This window comes from Pelophylax lessonae (assembly GCF_965119305.1).
Source record: "Pelophylax lessonae genome assembly, chromosome: 4".
In the NCBI taxonomy this organism is placed as follows: domain Eukaryota; kingdom Metazoa; phylum Chordata; class Amphibia; order Anura; family Ranidae; genus Pelophylax; species Pelophylax lessonae.
Window position 1 is genome coordinate 216,531,070 of NC_138771.1, and position 25,526 is coordinate 216,556,595.

The 25,526-nt window shown below is 39.0% G+C and overlaps 1 protein-coding gene across 2 annotated transcripts in view; it reads left to right on the forward strand.

Moving 5' to 3' along the window:
- GRM8 (glutamate metabotropic receptor 8) overlaps positions 1-25,526 on the forward strand; it is a gene marked incomplete at its 3' end in the record, with an annotated part of 1,426,014 nt that overhangs the window by 53,843 nt on the left and 1,346,645 nt on the right. For both annotated transcript variants that reach the window (XM_082254065.1, XM_082254064.1), the window contains exon 2: positions 326-1,165. In XM_082254065.1, the coding sequence (XP_082110191.1) occupies positions 641-1,165 (525 nt within the window). In that variant the 5' untranslated portion in view covers positions 326-640. The remainder of the gene's footprint in view (positions 1-325; positions 1,166-25,526) is intronic.

Sequence of the window (25,526 nt, forward strand, 5' to 3'; positions counted from 1 at the left end):
GAACTATGATTTGTATGAAAATAGGCAAGTTTATTGCTGTAAAGTGCATTTTAAACACTACTGCACAGTGCAGAGATCATTCATTTTGGCTAATGACGTGTGATATAGTTCATTTTTGTCCAAATCACATTTGATATTGTTTCATGGTCACTGACCTGAATTAGCCAAGGTATACAGTGCAGGAAATGAGTCATGGTGAATTTAGAGTGCATATATATCTGTTCTTTCAGTTTGTTTGCTTAAGCAACGCTGGCTGCATACTATGCATATCCAAAGGACAAATGCAAATATTCAAACATATTTTCTTGTTTTCCTTCTTTTTCAGGTGGACTTTATATAACGATCCAGTAGAAAGATATGATTCGGAGGTGGATTATTTACTCTAAATTATTAAAGGACTTAACCAATGAAGTGACTTTTCCTCTTCCTATATTGCACATGGCGAATGTACTACATTAAACTTGATGTGCTAATTACAGATTTGTGGCTGTCTGAAAAAACTGCTGGTTATGCGCTAAACAGTCCTATTTTTTTTGTTTTTTTACTTAATGGGCACTGATGGTAGTATCTAATAAGTGTGGATTAAACAGATCTACATTGTCGTATAAAAAATTGCTAAATTGTATCGTGGATCTCAAATATGTCTTCAACACGCATGGTTTTAGAGAGAAAACAGCTCAAGTCTGGTCATTGCACAATGTCAATGGCTATCCAGTTGTACTGTATTTTTACCTTAATGCAGGCAGCTGTTGGCCAGGAATATGCTCACTCCATTCGAGTAGAAGGGGACATTATACTTGGCGGCCTCTTTCCAGTCCATTCAAGAGGAGAACGAGGGGTGCCTTGTGGGGATCTTAAAAAAGAAAAAGGGATCCATAGGCTGGAAGCAATGATGTATGCTGTAGACCAGATAAACAAAGATCCGGAGCTTCTTCCAAACATTACATTAGGGGTCCGCATCCTTGACACCTGCTCAAGGGATACATATGCACTGGAGCAATCCCTAACATTTGTGCAAGCTTTAATAGAAAAAGATGCTACTGATGTCAGATGCGCCAATGGGGATTCGCCAATTTTCACCAAGCCGGACAGAATTTCTGCAGTAATAGGAGCTGCAGCGAGTTCTGTATCTATTATGGTTGCTAATATATTAAGGCTATTTAAGGTAAGATTCCTTTTGCTAAAGTCTGTGTTTTGAAGAGCTTTGTCTATGACTAACTGACTCTTTCCTTGAAGCAGAATAATTTATGCAAAGCATGCTTCTTTTAATGGTTTACATTGCCAAGCTCTGAAGCAGCATGTGTTAGTAGAGTACTGAAGTAAATGAAATGTTTGTCTGCCAGGAGCCTTTGCATTCTCACTTTCTAGTTTTAATGACCCATTTCCCCCCCGTTAGTGCTGGAATCATCATTGTAGCAAGTGAATCTAATCTGGTGACACATAGTCATTTTGTACTTCTTGAAAAGATTTCTGCAACAAGATATGTTTTTTCAGTTCCTCTTAGAACCTCATCCAAACAAGTAACACCATTAACAAAATACATTGATCAATAAAGCCAGTAAAGAACATTGTGTGCGTTGTGCCAGACTGAGATATGTAGATTAAATGAGACTCCTTTATGATGCATGAGTCAAATGTAATACTCTTATAACCTCTGTGTAATTTATTTTTATAGCAACGGTGTCATAAGCAAAAGTATCACATCATTCAGATGTGTGATGGCATATTAAAAAGTTATCGACAGTTTTTTTTTTTCATGATTCACAGTGTTTATATGAAAAAACGGATGTGTACTATTACAGCTCGGGCTCGTTTTTCCTATTTAAAGCATAATTCAGGCTTTAGTAATAACCAAAGGGATGGGCTTGTAATGCTTCGGTAATATTTTTCTTAAATGTCTTCACTCTTTTATTATAATTTTGCTGGAGCAGAATAAATGTAATATGCTCTTTGGAATTCTGAAGCCTAAAGCAAACTCATAGTATAAAATGGTTTGCACCTATTCAGTCTGATGTGTAGTAATCACATCATTTTATTTATATACAGCTTCTTACTGTCCTCTAAATGTGACAACTTTTTAAAGTTGTTTTCTGAGAGTGCATTTTTTAAGAAATGTTGCCAATGTGCCACGCTCCCCTCTCTATTCTGCATACATGCCCTATGATGGAAAATGTAAGGTGGAATAATAAAATAAATACATGGCTTGGCACTGGCAAATAGCGGCAGATAGATTTCAGCTTAAAGGAAGTACTTGTTCAGTATTTTTCTTTTTAGCTATGGTAGGGCGCTTAGGGATGATGAACTGTGAGAGTTATGTACCGTTAGGCACAAAATACTGGCATTTTTTTATTAAAGTACAAACCCAGGGGTGCATATCTGTAATAACTAAGCTGAATCAAACATGTATCAACTTTTAACCAGGTAAAGCTCTCTCAAAGCATAAACAAGGCATTTCTGGTTGCCTGCATGCAGTTTCCAGGTTTTTTCCAGAGTCTCTTGTAGGCCCAAAATCAAACCAAGATTCCAACCTGGTAGCCCCTTTTAAAGCCACATCTCTCTAATGTACCATGAGAATGCCATTCATACAGCCCCTTTTACAGCCACATCTCTCCACTGTACCATGAGGATGCCATTCATACAGCCCCTTTTACAGCCACATCTCTCCACTGTACCATGAGGATGCCATTCATACAGCCCCTTTTACAGCCACATCTCTCCACTGTACCATGAGGATGCCATTCATACTTAGAGGCCAAGGGGTGGACATTGAAAGAGCTAACAAGAATGTTACTTTGAAAGCTGTGGTTAGAATGTGCATAATAGTTTCCCCACTGGTTTTAAGGCTTTTGAACCTTTAAGAAATAATCTTAAATGTGTACAGACACATGTAGATGCCTACTCTACAATATGGAGCAGTTTACCATTTTCATAAATAATATAGGTGAAGTTTAAAGTTAGATAATGTAAAGTACAGTTGCGCCTTTAGAGCCACATTTGGATAACGTTTACTTTATACAGGCGGTCCCCGGGTTACAAACATCCGACTTACAAACGACTCCTACTTACAGACGGAGAGAGACAACAGGAAGTGAGGAGAAATCTCCCCCTAGGAAGGGAAATTCACTCCTGTAAGAGTTGCCATGGAAAAAGTTGTCTCCACTGAAGCTTTATCACTAATCCTGGTTTCCATGACAACCCAAAAATTTCAAAATCCAATTGTCATAGGGACAGAAAGTGAGGTGAAATCTTCTGAACAGGGGCACAGACAGCAAAACAAACTTATAAGGGGTGTTAACCCTTCCCTATGCTATCTAAAAAATGTAAAAATGGCTGGAGCTACACTTGAAAAATGTACCTGTTCCGACTTACAAACAAATTCGACTTAGGAACAAACCTACAGACCGTATCTTGTTTGTAACCCGGGGACCGCCTGTACTTGCTATTTTTCAATTCCCCCATCAAAAGTCAAAAAAAAAATTAAAAGTGACCACTTACTCAGATTTCCCCTTCTACAAAATGTTTATGAGAGCCTCCCAGAGTTATGTTTACCATCATTAATCCTGTCTCTACTATGCTGGCAGATCCTCATTGGCAGTTGTTAGCTAGATATGTACACTGTTGTCCTACTAAAGGTTAGGAAAATCAAGGTGTGGATTCTGCATTATACGATAATTTAGTTGAATCCAATTCATCCCCTAAATAAGTAAATTGCAAGTTATTCTGTATAATACAAGCTGGCTATAGATTATGTGCAAAATCCTGCTCCAAAGAAAGGTAAGAATAAAAAAAATATATTTTTATGTATGGAATTTTTTTTAAGTAAAATGGAATTGTACTTTAAAATGGACTTATGATTATACTGCAGTCATCAGACTATTATGAAGGTACTTGGATTAATTTGGTTTTAAAGATAAAAACAGTGTTATCTGTTATGATGTAATTCAGGTGACAGTGGAATTCACAGAGTGTATCTTGAATGGCTAAGGTTATGAATCAATAATTGCTAGAACACTGTAATTTTAGGTATCCCCGCATGCTGTAATTTGATGCACAATGTCTACTGTGGCTGTTATAATGAAATAGGAAGCTGATGTGGATCTCAATGAAAGGAATAGAACATACTTTGGCTCCTGCTAGTCTGTGTCTATTTACCGTTGATATACTCTAAGGTTTCTACCTCATAACTTGGAATGCTAGAATGTTTCGAGGCACATTTTGCCATCCTCTCTGGCTTAGCTTGCTGTAACAAAGAACACGGCTTACAGTCTCTGCTTTAATAGATAAAGTCTTGTTTTCTGCCTGCAACCAGCTATTTCATTACAAGCACAACTGGAATTCACTGCAGTAAACAGACATCTAATTTTTGTAGAGTTATTTTGCAACAGAAATATATATATATATATATATATATATATATATATGTATATGTATATATATATATATACAGTGCCTTGCGAAAAGTATTCGGCTCCCTTGAACTTTTCGACCTTTTGCCACATTTCAGGCTTCAAACATAAAGATATAAAACTGTAATTTTTTGTGAAGAATCAACAACAAGTGGAACACAATCATGAAGTGGAACGAAATTTATTGGATATTTCAAACTTTTTTAACAAATAAAAAACTGAAAAATTGGGCGTGCAAAATTATTCAGCCCCCTTAAGTTAATACTTTGTAGCGCCACCTTTTGCTGCGATTACAGCTGTAAGATGCTTGGGGTATGTCTCTATCAGTTTTGCACATGGAGAGACTGACATTTTTGCCCATTCCTCCTTGCAAAACAGCTCAAGCTCAGTGAGGTTGGATGGAGAGCATTTGTGAACACAGGGCCGGTGCAAGGATTTTTGACACCCTAGGCGAAACTTAATTTTGCTGCCCCCATTGGCTCCGCCCCTGACTCCACCCCTTTGTCAGTGTTAAATGGTTTTATTTAACCCTCTAACTGCTACATCTGCAAGACGGCTTGTTCTTTTAAAAAACGATTGACTTACTAGTAGGATCAGTATGTGAAAACAAAAGCGAGAAAACCTAAAAGCAAGAAAGAAAACTAATGCAGCCACCCATCTAAGAACTAGTAAGCTGCAGTACAATAAATATTTTGCTTTACTTTACCACTTGCCGACCACCCGCCGCAGTTTTACTGCGGCAAGCTGGCTAGGCTGCGCAAAACAACTTAGCTCTATGTCAATCGTGCGCGTGGTGCTGGGGGCAAGCACGTGCTGCCGTTGGTGCGCTCCCCTACTAGGCAGCATGGATGCCAATCCACGGGACAGGCGGCCGTGAATGCAGATGGGCACCCGCAATCGTTCCCTACTGAGAGAGAAGAACGGTCCGCTGTTGTAAACACAGCCGACCGTTCTTCTCCCTGGAATGATCACAGAGCGCCTGTGATCCTTCTATATAGTATTACATGTCTCTGAGGTCATTTCAGAAGCCACCCCCCATACAGTTAGAATCACTCCCCTAGGCTTACATTTAACCCTTTGATCACCCTGGGTTAACCTCTTCTCTGCCAGTGTCATTACAGTAACAATGCATATTTTTAGCACTGATTACTGTATTAATGTCACTGGTACCCCCAAAAGTGTCAAAAATGTCAGTTAGAGGTCCGATCTGTCCGCCGCAATGTCGCAGTCCCGCTAACAATCGCAGATCGCCGCCATTACTAGTAAAAAAAATAAATAAAAATGACATAAATTGTCATTTTTAGACGCGATAACTTTTGCGTAAACCAATCAGAATACGCTTATTGCGATTTTCTTTTACCAAAAATATATAGCAGAAAACAAATTGACCTAAAAGGATCAAAAATTTTGATTTTTACATTTTTTTTGGGAATGTTATATAGCAGAATGTGAACAATATTGTTTTTTTTCAGAATTGTCGCTCTTTGTTTATAGCACAAAAAAAAAAAAAAAATTTGCACAGGTAATCAAATACCACCAAAAGAAAGTTCTGTTTGTGGGAAAAAAGGACATCAATTTTATTTTGGTGCAGCGTTGCATGACTGCGCAATTGTCAGTTAAAATAATGCAGTGCCAAATCGCAAAATATGGCCTGGTCATTAAGGGGGCAAATCCTTCTGGTCCAGAAGTGGTTAATACCACTTTAAGTGCTGGTTCACACTTGTGTGATGTCAGACATCGCATGCGATTCACACCACATGGCTGCCCAGATCACATGTGATGTCTGTGTGATGTGATTTCAGCCATACAAACTGTAAGGCTGAAATCGCATCACATTTGCACCAAAATGGTGCAGGTCTCAATTTTTGGTCCACACTAGAATTGGATCGCATGGATGTTCACACCTTTGTGATCTGACTCCTGCACCATTTCACAGTTCGCACTGCGATCTTTGAACCAATCTGGGGGTGTCATTAACCTTACATTGACATCCCCAGTGATTCACAGATCTCAGCGTGAACCAGTGTGCAATTTTGGTGCGATGTGGGAACCGGCACTGAATCGCAGGGTTTCCTGCATTGCACCAGTGTGAATCGGGACTAAGTGCTGGTTCACACTTGTGCGATGCGGGAACGCTGCAAATATGCAGTGTGATCCCGCTTCGCATCCGCACCTCTGGCAGTTCACAATTAAATGTTAACGACACCCCCAGTTTGATCGCATATCGCAGTGCGATCTGACAGTTTGCACAGGATCGGATCGCACAAGTGTGAACCATCATGCAATCCGATCCTGAGGCATCTCAAAAAATGCCTCCTGTGCAAGTTTGCTGCGGATCTGCTGCAAATTCCGCCATACAAAGTGTATGGCTGAATTCGCATCCGCACATCAGATCGCATGTAATGAAGGAGCAGTGCGCTCCGAATTACATGCGATCAGTGCATCTGCACATGTGTGAACCGGCTCTTATACATAGGGAGATGATGGGAAGGAAGGAGTTTATTAACATTAACAGAAAGGGGTAAAGGGATTTCCAGTGCTGGCAAAGACAGGGAGAAGGGTCAGGGAGAGAGAGGGGTGACAGGTAGAGAGGGGGGGGGGGAGAAGGGGGGGCAAGGTCTGGAGGGTCTGGTCAGTGAAGTGTTACCTCATGTGGAGTGATCCCCGGGCTCTTTCAGCAGCTTCCCAGTGTGAGTGTCAGCTCGGCTTTTTAATCTTCCCGCCCACCTTCCTTCACAGACGGAGCTCAGCACATAGGAGGGGGAGGGGGGAGAAGAGATGTGTGAAGCCCAGGGCACGCACGCTGCAGCCAGTGAGAGATACACAGACAGTGACAGACTGTCACCTCTCTCTCTCTCACTGATGATCATAGAGGCGCGGCACTAGCCGCCTCTATTCTCGCACATCGCAGACTGTCAGGGACTCGGAGGGAGACCCTGATCAGTCTGCAGAGCCGAACGGAGAGGAGAGGGACAGACTAAGAGGGGGAAATCAGCGGCAAGGCGCCCTACAGGCAGTGCGCTCTAGGCGATTGCCTAACTCGCCTAGTGGTAGCGCCGGCCCTGTGTGAACAGCAGTTTTCAGTCCTTTCAACAGATTCTCGATTGTATCAGGTCTGGACTTTGACTTGGACATTCTAACACCTGGATATGTTTATTTGTGAACCATTCCATTGTAGATTTTGCTTTATGTTTTGGATCATTGTCTTGTTGGAAGACAAATCTCCACCCCATTCTCAGGTCTTTTGCAGACTCCATCAGGTTTTCTTCCAGAATGGTCCTGTATTTGGCTCCATCCATCTTCCCATCAATTTTAACCATCTTCCCTGTCCCTGCTAAAGAAAAGCAGGCCCAAACCATGATGCTGCCACTACCATGTTTGACAGTGGGGATGGTGTGTTCAGGGTGATGAGCTGTGTTGCTTTTACGCCAAACATAACCTTTTGCATTGTTGCCAAAAAGTTTGATTTTGGTTTCATCTTACCAGAGCACCTTCTTCCACATGTTTGGTGTGTCTCCCAGGTGGCTTGTGGCAAACTTTAAACAACACTTTTTATGGATATCTTTAAGAAATGGCTTTCTTCTTGCCACTCTTCCATAAAGGCCAGATTTGTGCAGTATACGACTGGTTGTTGTCCTATGGACAGAGTCTCCCACCTCAGCTGTAGATCTCTGCAGTTCACCCAGAGTGATCATGGGCCTCTTGGCTGCATCTCTGATCAGTCTTCTCCTTGTATGAGCTGAAAGTTTAGAGGGACGGCCAGGTCTTCGTAGATTTGCAGTGGTCTGATACTCCTTCCATTTCAATATTATCGCTTGCACAGTGCTCCTTGGGATGTTTAAAGCTTGGGAAATCTTTTTGTATCCAAATCCGGCTTTAAACTTCTCCACAACAATATCTCGGACCTGCCTGGTGTGTTCCTTGTTCTTCATGATGCTCTCTGCGCTTTAAACGGACCTCTGAGACTATCACAGTGCAGGTGCATTTATATTAGTCATTTAGGTCAACATTGGATCATTCAGAGATCCTTACTGAACTTCTGGAGAGAGTTTGCTGCACTGAAAGTAAAGGGGCTGAATAATTTTGCACGCCCAATTTTTCAGTTTTTTATTTGTTAACAAAGTTTGAAAAATCCAATAAATTTCGTTCCACTTCATGATTGTGTCCCACTTGTTGTTGATTCTTCACAAAAATTACAGTTTTATATCTTTATGTTTTAAGCCTGAAATGTGGTGAAAAGGTCGCAAAGTTCAAGGGGGGCGAATACTTTCGCAAGGCACTGTGTATATATATATATATATATATATATATATATATATATTTATTTATTTATATATATAAAGTATCTCACAAAAGTGAGTACACCCCTAATATTTTTGTAAATATTTTATTTTAACTTTTCATGTGACAACACTGAAGAAATTATACTTTGCCACTATGTAAAGTAGTGAGTGTACAGCTTGTATAACAGTGTAAATTTGATGTCCCCTCAAAATAACTCAAAACACAGTCATTAATGTCTAAACCGCTGGCAAAAGTGAGTACACCCCTAAATGAAAATGTTCCTGAGATGAGCTTGTGCTTTGTCGAAACGTTGATTAAAACTGTTATTGTGCGTTCACCTTTCAAGACCCGTGAGTGCCGCTCTCTTTTTTGGTATACGCTCACACACTATAATGCCAAAAGTATTGGGACACCTGCCTTTACACGCACATGAACTTTAATGGCATCCCAGTCTTAGTCTGTAGGGTTCAATGTTGTATTGACCCACCATTTGCTGCTATAACATCTTCAGCTCTTCTGGGAAGGCTGTTCACAAGGTTTTAGGGGGGGTTATGGTGTGGGGTTGTTTTTCAGGGGTTGTTCCAGTAAAGGGAACTCCTAAGGTGTCAGCATACCAAGACATCTTGGACAATTTCATGCTCCCAACTTTGTGGGAACAGTTTAGGGATGGCTCCTTCCTGTTCCAACATGACTGTACACCAGTGCACAAAGCAAGGTCCATAAAGACAGGAATGAGTGAATTTGGGGTGGAGGAACTTGACCTGTCTGCATAGAGTCTTGACCTCAACCCAATAGAACACCTTTGAGATGGATTATAGTGCAGACTGTGAGCCAGGCCTTCTCATCCAACATCAGTGCCTGACCTCACAAATGCGCTTCTGGAAGAATGGTCAAACATTCCCATAGACACACTCCTAAACTTTGTGGACAGCTTACCCAGAAGATCTAAAGCTGTTATAGCTGCAAAGGGTGGGCCAACTCAATATTGAACCCTAGGAATTAGGACTGGGATGCCATTAAAGTTCATGGGGTTGCAAAGGCAGGCGTCCCAATACTTTTGACAATATAGTGTATATATATATATATATATATATATATGAAATTACTGAAATATTGAAGAAATATTGAAAATCATGTAAATAAACTTAGTCAAGGGGTAAAGGTGGCCGATGTCCCTAGCCAACCAATGATCAGTGTGCTTTTGTTGTATAACAAGAGATTAGGAAAGTTAAACAGGGCATTTGATTTGTGCTTCGGGTAAGACCTTTACATCTTACCTTTCATCCATTTCTATAAATAAACCCCCACGGGGACTAATTCATCACTTGTCATGTCCTACGAAGAGTATAAGCAAACATCATGAGTAAACTATAGGCAAAACACATTTGCTTGTCATCAGATCATTTCTTTTGTTCCTGAGGATGTTTCTATGGTCAGTATAGACTCCCATATTTGACTGCAATTTTATATAATGTGCTCGGCATGACAGGTTAATTTTAAAGTGAAATTTGCAATTTGTAGAGTGTGTGGACTATTACTGTGCAAGTAGACAAAGAATACTTGCACACTATATCACACTTTCTGTTAGTGTGCCCTTCTCCAGAGATGAGACATCTGTCCTCTACCTTAACCACTTGCCGACCAGTGCCACCTACCTCATATTTACTGTGGCAAGTCGGCTCTATTTTGCGAAATCTCATACCTGTACGTCATTTCATGCAATAGCCACTTGGGGGTGCATGCGCTCCGCCACAGGCGTAATCACTCACTAATTGGACACAGGGAATGCCAATCATCAGGTCCAGTGGACCCGGTGTCCGCTGGCCAACTCCGATTGCTCCCAGGAGAGGCAGAAGTGCAATCTGTCTATGTAAACAAGGCAAATCGCCGTTCTGACAGGGGAGAAGATGGAGATCTTGTGTTCCTGCTAAGCAGGAACACGGATCTCTGTCTTACCCCAGTTAGAGCAACCCCCCTAGTTAGCAAGCACCCCCTAGGGACACATTTAATCCTTTGATCGCCCCTGATGTTAACCCCTTCCCTGCCAGTGTCAGTACAGTGACAGTGCATATTTTTAGCACTGATCACTGTATTACTAGTCCCCAAAAAAGTGTCAAAAGTGTCAGTTAGGTGTCCAATTTGTCTACCGCAATGTCGCAGTCCTGCTAAAAATGGCTGATCGCCTCCATCACTAGTAAAAAAAAAAATAAATAAAAATTATATAAAAATATCCCATAGTTTGTAGACACTATAACTTTTGCGCAAAACAATCAATATACACTTATTGGGATTTTTTTTTAACCAAAAATATGTAGCTGAATACATATTAGCCTAAATTTATGAAGAAATTAGATTTTTTCAATTTTTTTATTGAGTATGTTTTATAGGAGAAAGTAAAAAATATTCTCTCATTTTGTTTATAGCGCTGAGGTGATCAAATGCCACCAAAAGAAAGCTCCATTTGTGGGAAAAAAGGACATCAATGTTATTTGGGTACAATGTCGCATGACCATGCAATTGTCACCTAAAGTAATGCAGTGGCGTATTGCAAAAAATGGCCTGGTCATTAAGGGGGTAAAACCTACCAGGGCTGAAGTAGTTAATGCTCTTTTGCTGTTGTTGACATTTCTTCTTCCAGGTCTAGCATCTTTCAGCTCCGTCATTGTCTTGGCATCCAGCTCTATTGTATCCATCTACAAGATGCTGGGAATGAGTCAAGGGTGCACACATGTGTCAGAGACAGTGTACACAAAATAAATAAAACCTAGGAAAAAGAAATAGAAGTTTTTGGTAGAAGAGACATTCAAAAAACACTACGCCCCTAGCATGCTGTTCTTTTTTAATTTAGTATGTCTTAAAAGGGGCCTGTATTTGCTCAGAGCAATGAATTACATTAAAATAATTCTTTCTGCCTACTGTTTTTTTGTTTTTTTTTTTAAATCGGATTGCTTGTAAGCAGATACAGCTAAATGAAGCAAGTTGTATTTCTAAGATTAAATCACTAATTTTCTTTGCATGGACATTTTTGATAACTAGGTGTTTAACCTCCCGAGTCCCTGGCGGTATGATTCTTTTGGATTTTAGGTGCTGAAAGCGGTACCATTATTTTGCATGTAATTCTTAAGAATGAGCAGCCCAAGCCAACTATTTACATATGATTTTTTTTTTCTGTGCATTCTTCTTTATAACATCTCGGGTATGATAAAGTTTGAAACACAAAATCATTCATAAATTATAATATAATAAAAAACTATAAATAAGTTAAAGTATGTATGTATGTATACATATATATATATACTGTATACATATATATATATATATATATATATATATATATATATATATATATATATATATATATATATATATATATATATATATAAATAAGGCTCAGCTCGCATAGGGAACTCCAGGGAACTCCAGGGTATTTTAGAGAAAAGATAAGGAAACTCCAATAGTGTAATAAGTTCTAATACTTGGGGGTTCTCACGTGAGACCGTTGAGTTCCGGGTTGGTGATACGCAGGAGCAGAGGAGCGTCTCTTACACCGAACCTATGCTGCATATTTTTTATGAAGGCATTATGAATCCTGTGTTTGAGTAAGTGTAATTCTATTAATAAACCCCAAGTATTAGAACTTATTACACTATTGGAGTTTCCTTATCTTTTCTCTAAAATACCCTGGAGTTCCCTGGAGTTTCCTATGCGAGCTGAGCCTTATTTAAAGAGACCCTAAGGATAGCTTGGAGGCATTTGTGGACCATCTATGCTAATTGAGACCCCCTATAATCAAGGGGTCCACCAGTTCTGGTAAGGAGTATTTACCCCGAGCACTGGGTGGAGAGAGGTTTATGGTGGAGGTCCCTCACTTGAAGATAGAGTGTATTCAGTTTCTGCTGAGAGATCCGTGTTGCACTGGGCACTTTAAGCACTTTTTATATTCAACTATATTTAATTATTTATTATTCATCTAAAGGACTTTTCACTTAAGGATTATTCATTTATTTGTATTTATATTCATATTGTATTTATGCACATAAGCACTTTCTTGTGAGCGCAATTTAACCCACTTCATTCCACAAAATTGGAATAGACCCGCCTACCACTGGAGCAAAAAGATGAAGGAGAGGACCTTTGATGTCATAAGACTATACTGAAGACCGCAGGAGATGTCCAAGGAACAGGAGGGAGGGGTTGGGGGCAATTTGGCTTTAAAGCGATAGTAAACCGCAGCATTAAAAAAATATATATCCTCTGCATGACTAACATACTAGCACATTATGAAATATTTACCTTGGAACTAAGCCCTCCAGCAGTGCACTGTCACCGCTGACAGGGCTTCCATCTTCACCTGTTTTCCTTCCGGGTTCGCGGGTTTCCGGCAGCTTGAATGGCTGAACCATGATGACAGAATCCAAACAGGGAAGACCTCTCTAGGTGAGGCTGGAATCAGGTGCTGGTCAGATCCGCAATCCAGGATAGCTTCAAACAAAAGGAATGACCGCACTTCCGATAAATTTCAAAGAATAGAGTGTCTTTATTCCACATCAATCGAATTGGCAAATACAGATACACACTGTGAGTGCAGGACAATCGGTGGACGCGTTTCACGACTGGATATGTCGCTTATTCATCACCAATATGAATAAGCGACATATCCAGTCGTGAAACGCATCCACCGATTGTCCTGCACTCACAGTGTGTATCTGTATTTGCCAATTCGATTGATGTGGAATAAAGACACTCCTTTCTTTGAAATTTATCGGAAGTGTGGTCATTCCTTTTGTTTGAACCATGATGACATCACTCCTGCACTGCAGTCATGGCCAAGGCATAGCGCTCTGAAGGAACAGCATGGGTATGTTATTTATTCTGAGCGCATGCGCCAGTCAGATCACCAGCTGCCAAAAGATCGAATATCTCCAAAATAGTGCACATTTAGGAGATACTGATTTTACCACACGTAAGCTTTATCATAAGCTTTCCTGTAGGTAAAAATCAAAAAGTGGACTTTACTACCACTTTAACCCTTTGAAATTGTAGCCACGAGTTTAGTTTAATCTCCAGACTCTGAGTTTTGTAGTAGAAGTAATCAGGGTGGTTGTAAAGCTTTCTCTAGTAGAAATGCCCCCCCCCCCGTCCCCAATGGATTCAGGACACCACTAAATGGTAACTATGGATAAAAAATACAATGCCTAAACTCTCCCCTGTGGTGTAAACCCAGAAGTGCTCTGTTATGAGTATTTTCAGGTGTACAGTTTTCAGAATCTGGTTGGCTATGTCCAGGTAGACAGTAGCTCGAATAATTTCTGTACTCAGTCTACTTAAGCACAGTGAAAGGGAGACATTAGGGCTCTAACAGCCTCTGATATCTCCATCAAGAAGACCTGTCACCTGCACAATTCTATCAGAAAACCCCCTTATAGCAATACAATTAAGTAAAAAGAAAACATAAATGCCAACTGTGCAACACGTAATAAATATTGCCTCACATTCCAGAGTAAGAGAGATCATTTTATGGTCATATGTATAGTTAGGTTTATTAACTGTGTAAAATGTTGTATATCATAGTTTTTGCTGTTTTGCAGTACATTTAATTTCAGGCCTGACATATTTGGTATCAAAACATTCCCATCTTTTATATATTATAAAACATTTGAGATTATTGTGTTGGTGTGCATTCAAATCAAATCTATTTATTTATTTGTGAAAAACTTAGCTTTAATAAATAGTTGCTCAAATATTGTGCAACATAAACATTTACAACTACAGTACCAGGTTTTTTTTCTACAGGTTCTCTGCTTTTAGGAAGTATATCAATTTGGGGAGGGGAAGTTAAAAGTATTCTTCAGGCCAAAAATGCTAATTTTAGCATATGTGTAAAAAAAAAATCAAAATAAAATTAAGAGATAAGAGTGGTGATTACACAAGAGTGACTGTATATGAGTATGCACTAAATATGCACTAACATGCTTTCAGTGTCCAGCCATTATATCCTACCTTTGCAAAATGTATTGCCAAATATTTATATTACTATAATTTAATTTAATATAAATTAGGTTATGACTACATATTTTTGTTATGAGTGATTTTTTTTCACAAACATTTTTAAATGCAAAATTCAACAGATTTTTTGAAGGGTAGACCAGACTTAGTCCTGTAGAGTACCCCCTTTCACCCCAGTTCTACATGTTTAAAGGAACTATAGAAGTGCTTATGTATTGCAATATCTATCTTATCTCATCTATCTATCTATCTATCTATCTATCTATCTATCTATCTATCTATCTATCTATCTATCTATCTATCTATCTATCTATCTATCTATCTATCTATCTATCTATCTATCTATCTATCTATCTATCTATCTATCTATCTATCTATCTATCTATCTATCTATCTATCTATCTATCTATCTATCTATCTATCTATCTATCTATCTATCTATCTATCTATCTATCTATCTATCTATCTATCTATCTATCTATCTATCTATCTATCTATCTATCTATCTATCTATCTATCTATCTATCTATCTATCTATCTATCTATCTATCTATCTATCTATCTATCTATCTATCTATCTATCTATCTATCTATCTATCTATCTATCTATCTATCTATCTATCTATCTATCTATCTATCTATCTATCTGTCTATCTATCTGTCTATCTATCTGTCTATCTATCTGTCTGTCTGTCTGTCTGTCTGTCTGTCTATCTATCTGTCTGTCTGTCTGTCTATCTATCTATTAATCTAATGAAGGTATAACTGTTTGTCCATTTTATATATGTCCACAGTTGCTTTCCATATGGCGATACATTACAAAAGTTGGCTTTTTTGGCATGCAGTAAAAGTTTTGTAGATTCATAGTCGTGGCAGTTTTATGGCTTATGAAGCAATGACAGATTGAGGTACAGTAGTGATCTGTGGAAAGGAACGCAAAAGCTGGGATCATGAGATGATTCTCATGGGGTGTTATTTCCCAGAGTTATCAGGAATTTGTGGCATGGCTATGTATTAGGATAACATTGCTCTGTTGAAACCCTGGCAGCTTTTCATCTGTTCCTTTCTGAGCACGAGTATCAGATCCTGCACTGCACAAGATTTGTGAGTTTTATACCATAGCTTGAGGGGCTATCTTGGGATTATTGTGTGCTGCAAGAAACCAAGACTGAAAGAAAAAGCCTACAATGTCCAATAAGCCCTAGAGAAATTACTTAGCTTGTTCAGGCATGCTAAGGTGTACAAAAAGAGAGAGATGAGATTAAAATGCTCCAGCTGGTTGGCTGTCTTTATTCTCTCGTCTTATCTTTAATCTTCTATTTCCCTGCAATAAATTCACTGGGTAACATAATTATTTATTTTTAATTGTGTACTGTTTTTAAAGCAACAAATGTTAAATAATATATGACAAACAACCTAACGAGGGGTAATAATAACAGCTATCACTGCTTGTTTCTTGCACATATTTTTCTGGCAAGGATATTGGTGAAGAGTTAATTAAGAAACTAAACTGCAGACTGTACCCTGAATTAGTAGTGATGCTAGAAACAGAGATGGGAATGAGACCATGATTTGTCTCAAATACCAGCAATTTGTCTTCTGAAACCATGACAGCCAACGCCTAATTTCCATTATGCAACGCAATGGCAAAGAACGTTCCACTGCAGTCTTGATCAATATAGGGTCACATGGTGTCTCCTCTGGGAAAATCTCCTATTTACCCATGTAATTGATGTAGCACAGTTTCCTGCAAAAGAAGGAGACATCTCCTTTAGATCTAATTATGGGCTGTAGCTAAGTACTTTTTTTTGCTAAAAGGAAAATTCTATATTTTCAAAATAAAAAAAAAAAATGTTGTTTTCTCTGTTTTATTTGCCAGGGGCCATGTTTGCAGAAAAAAATAGAGCTCCAGTGAAATCTGAACATTGATCTGATGCATAGCTGTCTCATTAAATTTTCCTGTAAGCATATGTGTCTGTGTTCTTGTGTTAATTAGGGAATGTACATATTATAAATCAGGAACAAAACAGACAGCTGTAATTGTGAAACATCAGTGTGTATAATAAAAAGAATAGTTTTAGATTATTTTCTTATGATCTCTTGATAATACTTAGCAATAAAATAGCCACTCTTGAAGAAATCCATAACTGAACTTTGTAACCTGTTATAAAATATAACCTAAAGGGGGATGCATTGTGCTTCTATAAACATTTTATTACTTTATGTATTAAGATCGGGGCTAATAAAATATGCCTACAATTTTGGCTATAAATATTTTGCATTTCAATAGTTAGCCAGCATTTGGAAATCTAGGATCTGTTTCAAATATATACCTGGCCCTCTTTCCTCATCTGCTGATGAAGCCTGTTTTTTTTTACAGAGCCAGTAGCTCAAGCTCTGATTGGCACAGGTTTTCTTTAGGAAAACCTATAATTCTACATGGTATGGGGTAACTCAATACTAAATGCTTATTTGTAAAATAAAGACTAAGGCTCCATGTACACGGGACGTTGTAAAAAGTCCCTTTGAATGCTGGAATTTTTAGGACGTTTGAAACATCCGTTAGGTCGCGTTTCCACCCGCGTTTAGCGGGCGTTTGCGTTTAGAACCGTTCCTAGAGGTCAAAAAAAATGATTCCCCTTTAAAATAGAGAAACATGAACGCTAAACGTGGGTCATCGCGTTTGGTCGCGTTCGGCCGCGTTCGGTCATGTTTTTGCTTTTGAAACGCCAGGAAACACACGTTCGAACGCAAATAATTGCTTTCCAAAAAACGTCCCTGAACTCAACTGCCTGCAAATGACTGTAAACAACCCTGTGTACATGGACAGATAAGATAACATGTAGGTGGGTTCAGGGGCTTCTGAAAAAAACGCCCAACTGCTCCTAAACGGCCATTTACAACGTCCCGTGTACATGGAGCCTTAATCTATCTAAACTTAACAGTACAACAAAAATCAGTTTAAAGCTATAAATAAATAAAATTGATCAAAAACCATTATAATAAACCTTTGAATAAAATGTTTATAATAAAGAAGCATACCTCCCAAGGTGAACCATGACTATTATTAATTCTTATCTACTTACTATGAACATTTTGATGTAAACATTGTCATGTCATCTCTAAAAGTAAGTGCTAAGTGGAATGATATGCCCTTTCTCTAATCACATTATTAGCCCCACTGGTGTGTTAAGAAAGTCTGTTGCATCAACATCCTATCATGCAGCCAAGATTTTTTGAATCTATCCCACTTAAAGACATTTCTTCTTCAGGCAATGCCTGTAATTTCTCTTCAAGCTCTATGCAGACATCTGGGAAATGTGGCAAGCCATTTACATGATCTGGGGATATCTGCAAATCTCTGTGCTCAAACACAGTATTGTTACCATTAAATCCAAAAATCTGATTTTCTTCTTTCTAAATAAATAATGGCTAGCTACAGACTGAAACGGAAAGGTATTTAAGTGTATTTTTCTATCCAATAGACAGCATAAAATTAAAACAGATGGAATGGAAATTTAAAATTTAGAAGTAAATATGTTTGAGTTCATTTCAATTTACGATTGCTTTGCTCTGGATAGTAGTGGCAGTTATAAATTAATTGGCTACGCTTACTAGACTTGAATGCAGAAGAGCATCTGATGCTCATGTTGTTGGTACATCATTCTGCCCATGGTTAGATTACTCCTGCTGGGGTAAGTAATATAAAACAATAGGGAGCTGCTGCCCATATGTAATATCCAATGTTTTTGGCTGCCATGCTGGATTACCCTGCCATTGACTGCCAAAATGTGCTCTAAATGTTTTTCTTTTTACTACATGAAGATGTTGATTTTTATTTTATTATACCTCATTCTCATACAGGACCTCTACTTGACTGTTTCATGCATGATGATGACAATATAGGTTAAGTTGGTGTTAAGGGTAAATCCCACTTTGAAGGACCTCCACCTTAAAGCTGGCCATAGACAGTGAGAATTTATTTCTTGCAACCACGGATTGCAGGAAAGAAATTTGCATGATGCCTCCATCAACACTGTCAACTCCTACCAAGCATTTGTCTGCTCCCGGCAGGGGGGCAGGGGCAGGCCGGGGGAAGCCGCCCCCTGCCGGGAGAAGAAAGTGATTATTGCTAATGGCTATAGCAGCTTCTAGCGATAATCGCAAGTGAATCCGGCAGGCTGGTTGTACCCAAGTTGATCAGTCAATTAACTTGGTGAACACACACGGTTTGAATCTCAGCCGGTTCTTTGTGAACCAGCCAAGATTTTACCCGTCTATGTCTGGCCTAAGACTCTGGCCTGTGGACAATGCACTGAAGCACACTGTAGATAATTCAGTTTAGTTAGTAATGACATGAAAAAATGGATGGTATCTTAAAAGACATTAGGTGATTAGTGTGATTAGTGATGACAAGTTCCCTTTAATAAGACATTTAATTGTACTAGATCTGATTTATAGAGAGCAGCACATGTAGGAAGTGTTATGAGCCAGTTTAGATGGCTGCTGATAACCTACGATTAGCTTCAAAGTCAAATAAGTCAATAGGTATCTTGTATCCTTCAAGATATTAAGTATCACTAAATGAATTGCACATTACGAGAGCAAGCCTTTATTCATAAGGCACTAAAATGTGCCTCACATGCATTTTCATTATCTATATGTATGTGGTCTTTAAAAGAAAAGATCATCTGTGCTTTCTGCTCTACAAAGAAATATTTCCATGCAGCCCTTGTAATCATGCAAACACAGCAGCTTCTCTTGTGTTTAGAAATTCATCGTCTCAGCATTTATATTTTCCACTTGTAGGGTAATACTAGAGAACGCAATACACATTTCATCTAATCTTGTTACTGTTTTACTGAGCAAAGATTAGATGTAGTCACACGCTTTTTGTACTCTGCCTTTCTTTTTATAAGCACACATTTTTTTTAATTCTCTAGTTTTCTATTCGGTTCTGTTTAATAAAGCAAACACTGCAACTGGAGACTATTTTTGGTACAATTAGTGTACATGTTCTTTGTGTTAGAGTGATCCAGATAGTTTGTATTGGTTTCTAGGGCCACTGTTCTTTGACTTTTAAGCCAGCTGGATTAAACAAGATCTTAAGTGACCTTGACATCCTTCTCAATTAACTGATGTGAAGGGTTGCTTTAGGTCATTACACTCTTCTTTATTTGACAACAAGCAGGAGCTTTTCTACTTGTTGCAATATTGCCTATTTCATTAGGTTTGAAGAGAGTTGATGAATGATTTGATGGCAACATAACTATATCTTCTTATTGTCTTTTATAAAAGGATTCCCTTAGGAAATAATGCAGGCTGTATCTAAACGTATACTTCGGATGTACCACAAATAAAGCATTGATACTTTTACACATATTAGAAATAACTATTTACAACAATCATTATTTTGTTAAAAAATCTATAAAAAGCATTGTGATTTCCTTCAACTGTGTTTTGGTTACCTTCATTTCAATTAGACCAATTCATAATTATGGATATGCTAATGAAAAGCAGTATACTTTTCTTGATAGGAAAAACCTTTACATTTTTGTTTTTAAATTTTGATTGAATCAATATGAAACAAAAAGTAATTTTCTGGTTTAGAACATTTACAGGTCTGGAAGGCAAAATTTAAATTTTTGTATCTGGTGAATGAAAGCAACTATTTTAGATCTATGATCTTGCACATGCCATGCATGCATGCATGCCATGCCATTTTGAGCTAGCAGCCTTGGCTTTTCCTTGCTGCCTTGCTGCTCAATTTACCCATGGAAAGGAAGAGAAGAAGCCATGTGTAAGTTCCAATTTTCTCTATCCTGAGTTTACAAAGGGCTTATGGGAGCTGAATTACCTATTTTCAACCCTCTATAGCAGTATTGGGTACCTGGGAGGTAATTAGCCAATAATTAGTGCTTTGGGAGCATGTGACATTACATAGTCTGCTATTCATTAAGGTACTGGGGGTGTCACTTTGCTTCCCTGGCTGAACAAGCAAGGGGGTAAAGGGAAGAAATAGTCAGAGCAGCTGTAGAGACTGACATTAAAGTGAATTATTTTGGCTCTACATAGGTAAAGCTCAGGTTCGCTCTAAAATGGAATTGACCACGCCTAAAAAGTTAACAACAGTGCTTAAGGGCTGACACCTTGTAATGCCTACTTATACATGTGTTAGTCTTTGGAGTCCCTTGGATCCTAGGGGCAGGCTGCATACAAGACCTCACTTTTTCTGCAAGTCAAGCTTAAGCCCCACTCCTCATGGTGCTCAACACCAGCCATTGCTGGTAATAGTCACATTTAACTGGACATTTTCCATGATGCTTGAAGACATTTCGTAGCTTATCTAAGCCAGTTCTAATGAGTTTCAAAAAAATACCTCAACATTTTTATCAAGGTAGTACAGACACATTCCAGTTACAATGGAAGGCAGATGTTGATTGTAGTCCAAGAACAGGATGGGAGGTATACAAAATGTGGAGACACCCTGTTCTAGCTACAAAATCTCTTTGTCAGGTCACCTTTGGCCAGGTGACAACTGCACCCTGTTGGAGGCAGGGGCGCAGTGCAAGGTAGTGAACCCTATAGCAGACTGCTGCGGATGGACCAGAACGTGAACCCAAGATTCCCCAGGGCGCGGAGTCTAAGACCCAGCAGGTGTTCACCAGTGCCTCTAGTGGTGAGGATGGACTTCGCTGCAGCTGGGCCCAGGTCGCGGCCCCTGGGGTCCCCCAGGTCACGCTCCGTAGGGAGTGAAGGGAAGCAGCCACTCAGGACACACAGAATGGTGAAGGGCAAGCCAAGGTCGGGGTAACAGGCAGACAAGGGTAGTCAGGGACAAGCCAAAGTCGGTACACAGAGTAGTAATTTCAAGCACACGGCAAACAGGAACAGGAAACTAATACTGTTGAACAGCAAAGCAGGCCTGCAGTGCACTGGTTAATATAGGCTTCCTGTGATGACCTGGGTGGGGCAGGAACAGGAAGGAGAGGTGATAAAAAGGAACCAGAAGTGCAGTCTGACCTCTAATACAGACATGATGGGACAGGTAAGCTTTGCCAAACTATTGCAAGTCCATGACACTCTTCCTTTGTTTCAATAACTGTAATAGGAAGGTTTGTACTGAGCCACAGGGATCCCAATTATTACCTTATGCACTTTTAATCTCATTTCAACATAAGCTTTTTGGCTCTTGAGGGTCACAGGAAGACATTTTTTTTGTTCTCCTGGTACCAAGAGTCAGCTGGTAGTGGGCTATTGCCTACTAGTATATGAAGGTACAGAGCCGCACTCAGGAAGGATCTTGAAAATATTGTCAGAATCCACCTAGCTGCCTGGTTGACAGCTAGCTCTGCCTTTCGGCATTTGGCTGAGAGCTGCTACTAGTCATGCCTGCCCCCTCCTAGCCTGGTGCTCCAGTGAGTACTGGAGGAGCAGGGCAGTGACTTACCGTCACTGTTCTCCTCTCATCTGTGTGCAGACTGAGAGCTAAGTGATCAGTGGACAGGTGATCCCTCAGTTCTTGGTCTTAAAACTGCCATGGTACAGCTGTGGTGTCACACTGATGCTGCAGCATGAAGGCGAGTATGTGTTTTAAGTTTTTTGTATACCCCAAACTTATCCTTTAACATGACTTTGTTGCAAGTGTTATAATGGCAAAAAAAGATCTACATGCAAAAGAAGAGAGCATATACTTCTCTCTCCTGCTGCACAAGCACTGAATGCTTTTTCCGGGGAATAATCCCCTGAAGTGCACTGAGAAAAACGGTACCGTCACTTCCGGCAGTATCATTCTTCTGTTTACCCCCACTAAAAGGGGAACAGTAGTACATCCCTTTTGCCATTTTAAACTTCATGATAGGATAAATGTAACCAAAAGAACAGTGCAGCAGGAATCATTTACCTTTTAAAAGGAATATAAGTGATCACATATTTTCAGCTGTAGTATATGGAAATGGGATACTCTTACCCCAGGAGCCCACAAAACTCTAACTTATGGGGAACCCAGGGACATGTGGTACCACATGGAATACAGAATAATTGCTTCTAAGTGAAAATTACCTCAAAGTCATTTATTCTCTTTGTATAGCCTTTAGGGATTAATCAAAGTCTCTTCTAGTGTCTCATAGATGATATCACATAGGGGCACTTTCCTAAGTAAGAGGTTAAAAAAATAACCTTCCAACAGGGGAAATGTTCTAACGTGAGCGGGAAACACAATTGAAGTCTATAGGAGCCGAACATAAAATAAAAAAAGGGCCCATTTTGAAGGCCTATATGCAAGTAATTGGCCATAAAAAGGGTATGGGGGTCTGGGTACTGCCCTGGGGAACATGTATCAATATATTTTTTTTTTAAACAATCGTTTTTGCAGAAGCAGTGATTTTATCGATGCTAAAAGTGCAACAATAATGTGCCTGTAAAGTGGTGCATCTGTAGCATGCATAAAACATGCTGCAGCAAAAATGAAATTTCTAAAGAAAAAAAAATTAATCAAATCCCATTTAAAACGACTCACACTTGCAATTGACAGCACCCGGCTATTGAAAAAATAGAGAAAAATATGGCATTGGTTCTTCCACCCCAGTATATACCAGACCCTTTGGGGCTGGTATGGATTTTGAGGGGAACCCCATGCCAAAATTAAAAAAAAAATAGCGTGGGGTCCCCCCCAAAATCCATACCAGACCCTTATCCAGACATGTAGCCTAGCAGGTCAGAAAAGGGGGGGGGAGGAGATGAGCGAGTTCCCTCATCATATGGGGGGTGGGTACTTTGGGGCGGGGGGGCAAAAAAGTGGCAAAAAGTAAAAAACACAAGAGGCAGTTTTTGAAAAATCCTTTATTAAAAAATGAATAATGCCCTGCATCAATGAACCCGCTTCCTGGACTCATAATATAATGCTGTAGAAAATATGTTCACATCATTGCAAGTTCACGTTAAAGCCCAACTCCAGCAAAACTTGAAAATTGCAATCCCCGCATGGGTTAGCTGCTAATTTAAGTCTAAGGGGCATTTAAAAGTGGATTTACTTACCAGATCCTCTGCTCCTCTGCACTGCTAGACTGGTCCCTGCAGTGCCTTCTCCCATACTCCAAAGGTCTAAGGTCCTGATGCCATCAAGACTGATGTAGGGTTTAGGCCCTGCACTGGACATGAGGATGCAGACGCATAGTCCACTGCTGGAGCACAGGGGAGTGATGTATGCCAGGGGGAGCAGAGGGTTGGGTAAGTAAAGGTACTACTATTCTCACCTGGACTTAAACAAGAACATAGTCCTGCAGATACAGCCCCTCTTCCAGGGAGAATTTTTAGATTTTACTTGAGTTGGGTTTTTATATCCATTTTCATACTTTACAAAACATGATATTTGTTATTTCCATCCTTCTCTAGCTAGACAATGCAGAGCATTATGGACTACATAATGATTGTGAGCGAAGTTTTGACATTAATGACTTTAGTTTAAAGCTTCTTTCAGCAAGGACAGCCAGTTTAGTCAGCAGAAAATGTTCTGTAAACATATGTTTTCTGAATAAGTGATGCGTTTCCTTTGAAAGAGGCTGTAATATTGAGCAGTGTGTTAATTAAAGACATAATTAATGTGACAGGAGGAACAATTTTTAACACTTAAGCAGATGAAAGGAGGTGAGTAATTTTGGAAGGGTGTGCTGCATGTAAAAGAGTGTTAACATTGAAAGATATGGAAATGTTTTATTGAAGGGTTGAAAACTCTGCAGAATGAAGATAGTGTCCAACACAAATTCAGGTAAAAAAAAAAAAAAATCTATGCTGCAGCACATTCATGAGTGAAAGAAGTTTTGATTTATATATATATATATATATATATATATATATATATATATATATATATATATATATATATATATATATATATTATTCTTTTGCTCAGTATTTTAATACTTCATCATTGAAATCCAAAATTTTCCTTTGGGAAATCCCTAATTCCATATTACTCAAAAGTATTTGACTGGATGCGTTTTTTCTCTTACGTAGCACAGCACGATGCGTGAAATGGCATCTGTAACATCTACTTTGACATGCAGCTTTCTTTAAAAGCCAGCTGTAAAATAGGACGTCATTGAGGTACATACAAATGAAAAAGCAACACTGGACATGAATTGATGGCTTTTACAGCTCGACCTTATATGCCAATACCAGACATACAGTGGGCTTGATTTACTAAAACTGGGGAGTGTAAAATCTGGTGCAACTCTGTATGGAAACCAATCAGCTCCTGGGCTTTTTTGTCAAAGCCTAAATGAATAAGCTGATGTTGGAAGCTGATAGCTTATCATGTACAGCTGCACCAGATTTTGCACTCTCCAGTTTTAGCAAATCAACCCCAGTATGAACACACCTAAAGGAATGTTGGGAATGCTCTTTCTTAGTTTTTCAGACTCATAGCCAGGATTGTAGTCAGAATAAGGGAAACTGGTTTCCTTCCTTAGTAATTTATTTTCAGCTATTCTCACATTACTTGTCTCAAGGCATACGTTGACATGTTGAGAAATGATAAGTGTGATTTTTTTTATCTCACTGTCTTTATGGTTGCTAATTCATTCCATAACTAAATGTTATATATTTAGGCTTTCTAAATCCCCTGGACATAACATTGGGTTTCCCAGTTTCTCAGTGAAAATGAAAAACAAACTCATAAAATGGCAATTTATTATAGAAAAGTATAGCATGTCAGATTTACCATTATATTGCTTGCTCATATTAAAATTTCTCTGCCCCAAGATATATTAATCATGTAGATCATAACATGTGATGGATATTTACACTTTCTTCCCAAATTTCCATTTTGAA